An 8,899-nucleotide genomic window follows, 5' to 3' on the forward strand; every position below is an offset into this window, starting at 1 on the left:
CCCTACACCCTTAGCAGCTACAATATCCATGTGACATGAAAGAGGCAACAAAGTCTCTCTTCAGACTTAATGCTTCTCCTTGGAGATAGTGTGCTTGGAAACAGCCACATGCTGAATATTTTCTCTTCCAGTTTCCCGTTTCCCCTCTTTCTATTTTATTTTTCTTAGTTGCCCTAGCAAAGAGTTTTTCTTCATTATGTTCTGATATGGAAGGCTTATTTTCCCTTTTTCAATTGACTCATATTTTCCAGCATCCACTGTTATCTCTCCATCCTGCACTTTTCCTGCATGCATGCTCACAGCTGGCCAAGGGAGGGCCGTATGTTTCCTCTCTGAGGGTCCAGCCTTGGCCTTTGGGTCTAGGTCGTAATACATGCACCCTGCATGCATCAAAAGGACAAAGCACTATTCGGAGCCGGGGAATCCGAACTCAGCTTGTCGATGCTCCTTTTAAATTTCTTTCCTGTTTGTTTACTCAGGAGCCTTTTGATCAGGGAAGTCTGCCCTCCCCTTCCTTTGTTTCAGCCAGAATCCTCAGTGATGTGAACTGAAGTTCAGGGCAGAGAGGAGCAGTGCAAGAAAAGCAGATGGTGAAATGAAAAGCATGGGGAAGTTGTGCTTGCCTGAACTTGGATTATGGCTGCAGCACCAATACCTTGATGCTTAGCTTGTAGATTACCCATACGCCCAACTTCAGTGCATGGTTGTATACAATACGGAAGGACCCAGATATGTGCCTTATAATTTGGTCAGCCTGATTGGTTTGGTTTTGTTATGAAGACTCCTTGTTGGCATTATGAGCTAATAAAAATTGCAGTCAAAGCTGTAGTTCCAGGATTGCCTCCAAATTCTCTGCACCGTGCCTCTCTCCTTGTACTTGGCAGACTGATGCAGCAACTACGTGATGGTCAGTGCACCCTTTTGCAATCCAGAGCTGGGATCAAGCATTGTTCACACTCAGAGAAACTTAATTCTAGAACTGACAGTCCCAGATTAGGTCTTCTTTTTGTAATAAGACTTAAAAGTACCCCCCAGGATCAAAATATTACCCAAACTCAAGTAGAGGTGGGGTGTTTGTTTTACACCCAGGCCACTCCTTAAATTTACTTTTTTCAGAGTAGCTCTGGTTGTGCCTTCACTTTGCTGACCCATAGGCAGAGAGCACTGAAGGGAACAATGATTTATAGATCTGTTGTGATAACACAGGTATACCACAAGCAAATAATGTTTTATTATTATCCAGACGTACATCAAATCTTTTCGATATCAAGACCTGCCAGGGGAACTGTACAATGTTTTGCAGTCGAACCTACCAGCAGCCAATGGCGTCATGCATATCGTTAACAGCCTAAGGAAAACAACCAGCACTGACAACCTCAAAAACGCACAGGTACACAGACATCTGTATTTCTTCTGTTTTATGGGACAGCCGAATAAACACTTAAAAAAAATCCATTTTCATCATTAAACTTCCAAATCAGTGAGGCTTTTTTTAAAGGGAAAAGGCTATTTATTTTGTTTTCAGCTTCTGTTAGGCACTATTATGTCCACATGCCATTAAGAGTAGCTAATAGCATTGCATAAGCCAGATACAGACTTCGCAATGATGCTTTTACAGTGCTTGGATGAGTAGAGAGTTCTGCTTTCATGAGTAAGACCACTCCCTTCATAGCAAATGAGCCCTTTTTTTCAGTCGTATCTTACAGAATATATATTGAAAAAGCATTTTTCATATAAAAATCAAATGAAGATTTTCTTTAATCAGTCTGCACTGCATTTTGAAATTATAACCAAAAAGTTGTCTTTGCATTAACAATATTTAAAATGAGGACAAATAATCATTAGACTTTTGCATTTTGAAGTCATGTCTTGAATTTAAGACACTGGGCAGGGGTTCCAGGTTCAAGTTCTGCTAAGCGCAGAACTTCTCCACTGTTAGCTGGGAGAAGTTTTTGCTATAGCTGCTACATTGCTATGCCTGAGCATTTTTATATTGTTTCTCTATGCAGAAAGCAGTCCCTGCTACCTCCTAACTCCTTGCAAAAAAATTACTCATAGAATGACACAAGTTCTTGGATTTGGTAGGATTTGGTAGTAGTTTGCACTTACTTTACACCATTGTAATTAATCTATAAAAACAGTCAGACTGTGTAAGATTATGGTTGTATTTTGTATGTTTAAAAAGCAGCTGGAGGGTTGTGTTGTGTTGAGTGTTAGTAGTTCCTCAGCTGAAGTGCGCTGAGGACGGTGTATTAATTGTACAAGTTCTAGGTGTTCGTATGGATTTGATTGTGCCCATCACTGATGTTTAAGTCTGCTGTCACTTAAGATGCTCTCAGTCTTATTACCTCCATGACAACATTTTCCAAAAAGGAGTGTCTGAGGTCCAGAGGGGAAGCTGGACATGCTGGACCTCTGTGTTTGTGTGCTCAGGTACCTGCAGGGAAGGGTTTGCAGCTACTCTGGGATGGCAGGACAGAGAGAGTGCTCTCTGCAGAGGTTGTCTTTCTCTGTACTCCTTCAGATATTTCCTTCCCTTGTGATGTTGGCTTTGCAATGAGGGCTAGCGATCACATGAGCCATTTTTGGCATCAAATCCCTTTGTACTCATGTCCCTTGGAAATCATGTTCTGGGCCTCTGTGTGTTCTGCAGGAAGCACTTCTGCCAAAACCCCATGCAGATTCCTGCAAATAAAGGTCAGACAACTCACTTCACAAGTTTTGATGCTTTAAGGGACATTCCTCCTGTTATCTTTGTCTTCATGGGCAACATGGCAAAAAGGAAGTCATCTATTTCTTCTGTGTTTTCAGGAACATGCATATGTATTGTAGTTTCTCAGCACTGGAGCTCGTTTGCAGATGGCAAAGCGAGCTCTTGCCCTCAAAGCACAGGTAGGCTTGAGATGACAGAGCAGCTCCACTGCCTACCAGCCCAGAACTGATTTATATATCGCTGAAAGTAGTGTGTCTCTAGTTTTAATGGTAGTGAGCAATTGCCTCTTCATTTCATTTAGTCTGCAGATGAGAGTAGGAAAACAGAAGAGTGCTCAAGTGCATAGTACCTTGGAAAATCTGGTTGTGCACGGGAAGGAGTTTGTGCCTAAGTTACTGCAGGCTCAGTCCTTGCCGGGTCAGCTGGCCAATACAGAGAGTTTGGAGACTTTGAGGATGATGGTCTGCCATAGAACTTTACGTGCAAACCACAAACATAAACTGGCCAAGGGATTCCAGTACGTGCTCAGAGTTTGCTTCAGCCCCAGCCATTTTTTTCCTTTTGTATCTTCTTGCAGAAAACCATTGGTGAGATCCTTGCTTCGATGGAGATCTTTAGTAGATTTGAAACAATACTGGAGGTATGTTTGGGTCTGCCCCAGGAAGGTGTGGCATTGCTGCTGTTGCAAAGCCTGCTGCTGCTTTTGTGGGAATTTTGAATAACATTTAAATACATCTCCGTGGTTTGGCTTGCTTTCTGGATGCTTTTTTTCTGTGTCATTTCTTATTTTGTGCATTTTTCATAGGTGAGTATAATGGAAAAGATCAGAGTTTTCACATCTATAGGGGTTTTGGCACAAGCAGCAAGCATACGCCCCTCTTTCCCATCTGCTTCCCACCTCCCCTTCCTCTCTCCCTTGGAGAGTTTGTTCTTCAAAGCATGTTTAGTTCCTGACCACTGTCAGAAAAAAGGGTGAACCTTTCATGACTGCCCGTGTCAAGCTAGGTTGTAGCTACCTGGTTTTGGGCTGTAGATCTCTAAATAAAAGCAGTTCTCAGGTTATAAACACTTGAGGCTGCTGCCCAGGATTCTCTTAGTTAGTATTTTCGCTAGGGACTGGCTGATTTTCCTTTTACCTCCATCAGAGTCATCTGGATCTGCTCTAGCATTGTTCACAACAATCTTGGCCTGCCTGTTTTCAGCTCTGTGGCTGTTAGTTGTTTAAAAAATTCACTGAATGCAATTGTGATTATAGGCTTGATTCTCTTTTTCTTCTCTCAGGCAAAAAGATACAGTTTTAGTCTGTGTTTAAAGCATATGGGGAGCATTAGCCCAGTACTCCCTTGTTCACGTTAGCTGCATTCACACCAGTGGCTTCATTGTCCAAGCTATGTTTATGTGGCATTTATGCCCCTGTTATATTACATACCTATCCTTGGTGTCCAGTTGCCCCTTGTATACGTTTGCTTTTCAATAGCTCTGCCTCTAGTGGGTGGCTTAGAGTTTCCTCTCCCTTCCTGATAGACCACCCTCACTAACTCATGCTAGATCCACAATGAAATCTTTTACTGTTTTTGCAGAACTGCGGCTTGCCTGCGATACTGGATGGGCCAGGCCCCTTTACTGTATTTGTACCCAGCAATGATGGTGTGGATAAGTTGAGAGATGGAAGGCTCATTTATCTTTTCACAGAGGTGAGAGCGTGTGGTACTTTAAGACATCGTGATCTGTGTTGCTCTAGGCTGTGCTGGAATGGCTTGTGCAGTGTACCTGATCATTGCTGAAAGTTGTTCTACCTGGAGATGGCTAAACCATGTCTCTGTTTCTGTAAGGCTTTGGGAGAGAAGTGAACACTGATGGAACCTGCAATGAGAAATATGGTTAGCCAGATTGTTTAAATCTGATGTTTGGCTTTCTTTCCTCACCCTGGCTTTGGGTAGGGGAAAATAAAGGAACTTATTAGTCAAGTGAATTCACTGCTGTAGTACATTGGCATTGTCAGTCATTGGTTAAAAGAAAATGTAGTTGCTTCCTCTTAATCCTGAGTATTGAAGGGGTATCTGATTTTTATGTTCTCTTCTTTCCTTAGGGCATAAATAAGCTTCAGGAACTTGTGAAACATCATATCTACACTTCAGCAGCGGTAAGGCAGGCAGCTAGCTCTAATTCCAGATAATTGGGGTCCTTCAGGCCAGTATGTTATCAACTGTATTGTTTGGCATAGAGGTCAGAGTGTTGATGACTTCAGCTGCTACTTCTTGGACTTCCCCTGGCGGAGCAGAGATATGACTGAGGATCTGATGAGGCAAAACGTTTATCGTGAAAGTGGCTGCCAAAAGGGACAGCTTGTGCTCTTCCATCATGGAATTCTTGAGTTTCCTGGGAGTGATGATGTTCCTTAGTTGGGTGGCCTTTATGATGAAAATATTGTCCAGCAATGTTTGCTGCAGGCAAATGCTCTCTTGTTATCACTTTAATTTGTTAGACTTTTAATTAGGAGTGTACCTTAATTATGAACTTTCCAGCCTACAGTTTCCCTAAAACATGAATAGCATCAACACAAAAATTACAGCCAAGCGAAGAATTGGTCCAACCTCCCTGCTCCTTTTCCTTCATCCTTGGGCTCCACAACTGGCTAAAGTTGGAGATGAAGAATTGGTGCAAGTGAGCCTGTGATCTGACCCAGTACTGCCAATTCTTGCACCAACATTGCTGTGTACTATAATGGCAGCGTAAATAAAATCAATATCGTGCATGAACAAGACATTTTCCCTTATACAGTAAACAAGAGAAATGTTTAAAATTAGAAAAAAAAAACGTGTGGAGGAAGGGAATACTCAAGCATTATGGTACATCATCTCCTTCATTAAGAAATATCAGTATTATTCCCATTCTTTACTGAGAAACAAATGTCAGTCCTTGTGATTTTCCTAATTCCAATAGAGAAAATGAGTAGCTCTTTGATAAAATACCAAAATGTAGTTTTGGTTGCAATTGATGAATGACAACATAGTAACAAGCTGAGTGACTTTTTAATAACCTATTGGACACAGAGGTAACGATTGTCTTGCTTCTCAGAACTTCTCACTTCTCAAATCATTAAGTTTCTCAGTACAGTAGCTGCAGTTTACATTTTTTCTGCCTTTAGAAATAAGTTTATTTATAAAGTCAAAATATATACTCTGTTATGCTTCTTGCTGAGCTTTCATTGTTTATTGTATATGTCTTGAAAAATCCCCTTATTAGTCTGACCTTACTTGCAGCTGTATTAGTAAGAGACACTATTAGAGAGACTTGATTTCAGCTGTGTTGGTCTGTTACTTGCACAAGGAATGAAAACCAAGGTTGCTGCCACCAGCACCGCTATGTTTGTGCAAACAATTCACACAAAGTCCTGGATTTCCTTCTGACCCATTGTTTGTGTTTAAGGTATTTCATGAAATGTAAAGTCAAGTTAAAGTCAAGTCCCCTTTAGAAGGTATTTTAAGTGGTGGGAATCATGGAAGGATTCTGAAGCTGTACTGAAATCACCCTGCTTTTTCATGGTACTGTGCCCTTGTGTTTTTATTTCAGGTGACCGTAGAGAAATTGATAACGATGCCACACATTGTTACTATGGCTAACCAGATACTCACCATCAACATCAGTGCAGATGTAAGTATGAACCAAAACTCTTTTGGGCAAACCCTCCTGTGCTAGGAGAAAGTCTGGATGTGATTCTGAACAATGTGGTTTCAGCCCATTTCTGCTTGCCCCTCTGCTTAAAAAACTAGACTTAAATGAGGTGATTGAATTATTTTGCTTCTTATCCAACCCGTGACTCCACTAAAAGGCTTGACCATTTTTGTGCTTGCACTTTATGTTGTGTGCCGTCTGTTTCCTGCATTGGTTTATGTAGTTGATACAATCTAATGGGCTAAAACGCAGATAAATTATTTGTGTTTCTGCATCAGGGAAGAATTCTGATGGGTGAATCAGGGATCCCCTTAAACGTGCGAGACATTGTGGCATCAAATGGTATTATTCATACCTTGGACGGCATCTTCATCCCTCCTTCAATAATTCCCATTTTGCCTCACAGATGCAATGAAGAGCAACATAAAATTGTGACGGTAAATCAGCTTCTCCCCTTCTCACGCTAGCGGTGTGCTGTAGACCCCACACTCACCTGGAGGGACAAAAGCAGGCTGTGTAAATTGCATTTGGGAAATGTGTTCCCTCTAAGAGGTCCCCTGATGTGAACTCAGGCAGTATCACCACTGCCAGTGTTTCTTCTGCTAGCACTTGGCGCTGCTTTGCTGGCAATCAGCAAATGTTCCTTGTAAGTTGTTCTTTTCTTGCACCCGTCCTACCTTTGATTCAGACGTATGTTTGCCTTTTCGTAAGGCCTTATATGATCTTCTTCACACCATAGTTGCTAACTCAGCTGAAAATGCTTCGTTCCCATCGCTATCAGCATTGGTGTCCTGCAGTCTGGAGGGGAAGCAGTCATTCAGTAGCAGGAGCTACAAATGCTGTACAATATTCTCACTTGAACGGTTTTGTATACCTTATTTTAGGTGCTTGCTCCCCAGTTTGATGGTTGGTAGGTTACTGAAGAAAGAAGATGAGTCTCTGAGTAGGCAAGAGGTACCTGATTTGGAGAGACACAGTTAATCCCAAGTGGCCAGGGGGTCCATGTCACGTGACTTGCTGGTTTAGTGAGGCCTGCTGCATGGATGCCCAAAGTGTTTTCCAGCACAGCTGTGTGTCTAGTAGCTGAGATATTCACAGGGTGGAGACAGACCCCATCTTGCAGTGAGATGCAAGCATCTCCTCAAGACAAAGGAGTCATTTTATTTAAGTGATAAATGTACCCCATTTCAGAGTGTAGAAACTCCCTCCTAGGAATGTTCCTGATACACGTTGTGAAGTTTTGAATATGTACTGGGAGCAGTAGCTCTGTAGCATTCTTGGCATGGGGAATGGGTTCCTTTGAGAAGATTAAGTTTTCCCCTCTTGTTTTCTTAACAGGGCTCTTGTGTGGCTTGTGATGCCCTCAACAACAGCGTTTGCCCACCTGGCAGCAGAGAAATGGTAAATATTTGTGGTTATTTCGTATTTTCTTCTTTGCATTCTGACATACAGACACATTGATAGACAGTTTCTAACCCAAGCCACTTTCAAATAGAGAGCAGGAAAGGCAACCAGTAGAGGGGCTTGATAGAGGATACGTACTCCCCACATATCTATGGTCTGTGATCCCAGACTGTCACCCACTAACTGCTCTATGCTATTTCTTATTGTGAAGTCTGTTTGCGTCAGTGGAGAGAGCAGTGAGACAGTCTGGGCTAAATGAAATTGTAGATTTGCAGCTTTTAGCACTTCTGCTCTGCCTTAGGCAGAGCTTTCCTGCTTGCATGCTGAGTCTGCCAGCTCCTCCAGACTGCCAGAACCAAGCCTGATCCCACTAGTACCATCCAGCGCTACCACTGCCTGTATCATGGCCAGAGAATCACAACAAGCTTTCTGCACTACAGAGGGTGAGAAAGAATTTGTTCTTGCCCTGTGCTCCATGTTGATTCAGAGATGAGCAGAACTAGCTGAAGGTGGAGGAGGAGGCTGGGTGCTGGTGTTTGGGTTATCCCACGCTGAGTTTAGCAGAACAGCAAGTTCCAGGAAATCCCCATGTGAAGGCCAGGTTCAAGATGTTGTTTGTGAAAGCCAGAGAAGTGTTCACCGCTGTTAACTGTTGTGTGTCTTCTGAGAGATCTGACTTTCAGGAGAACTTGCTGATGCCGTCCCAGCATGAATGTCTGAAATAGAGCTCTGAAAAATCGCTAGTCGCTCATGTTCCTCTCTGATTGAGACAGGTGAAGCCAGAATCATCTGGGGCCCGATTCTGCCTCTGTCTAAGTCCATGATGGGTTACTGAGCATTGTTCCAAAATTATTTGCAGTCCTTTCCCCTCTCTCTCACTCTCTCCGTCTCACCTCTCTGTCTGTCTCTCACCTCCCTCCCTCTTTTTCCTTCCCTCCCTCACATTTTCATTCTTTCTCTTACTCCCCCTCTGCCCTATTGTCCCTCCCTCCTGTCTTTTCCCCCTCTCCTTTCTCTTTCCTCCCCTCTTTCTTACCCTCTATTTCTCCCCCCTGCCCTTTTCTCCCCCATCCCCTCCTCCCCCTCTCTCTCTACCCTCTGCCCTTG

At 42.9% G+C, this 8,899-nt stretch overlaps 1 protein-coding gene across 1 annotated transcript in view; it reads left to right on the top strand.

Moving 5' to 3' along the window:
- The window catches only part of STAB1 (stabilin 1), a 57,048-nt gene that overhangs the window by 16,124 nt on the left and 32,025 nt on the right, over positions 1 to 8,899 (top strand). Inside the window, exons 13-19 of the mRNA XM_009891283.1 lie at positions 1,244 to 1,390; positions 3,291 to 3,353; positions 4,294 to 4,407; positions 4,803 to 4,856; positions 6,287 to 6,367; positions 6,667 to 6,825; positions 7,727 to 7,789. Coding sequence (XP_009889585.1) covers positions 1,244 to 1,390; positions 3,291 to 3,353; positions 4,294 to 4,407; positions 4,803 to 4,856; positions 6,287 to 6,367; positions 6,667 to 6,825; positions 7,727 to 7,789 — 681 coding nt within the window. The remainder of the gene's footprint in view (positions 1 to 1,243; positions 1,391 to 3,290; positions 3,354 to 4,293; positions 4,408 to 4,802; positions 4,857 to 6,286; positions 6,368 to 6,666; positions 6,826 to 7,726; positions 7,790 to 8,899) is intronic.

The sequence above is a fragment of the Charadrius vociferus genome, unplaced genomic scaffold (assembly GCF_000708025.1).
Source record: "Charadrius vociferus isolate BGI_N301 unplaced genomic scaffold, ASM70802v2 scaffold758, whole genome shotgun sequence".
Classification (NCBI taxonomy): Eukaryota; Metazoa; Chordata; class Aves; order Charadriiformes; family Charadriidae; genus Charadrius; species Charadrius vociferus.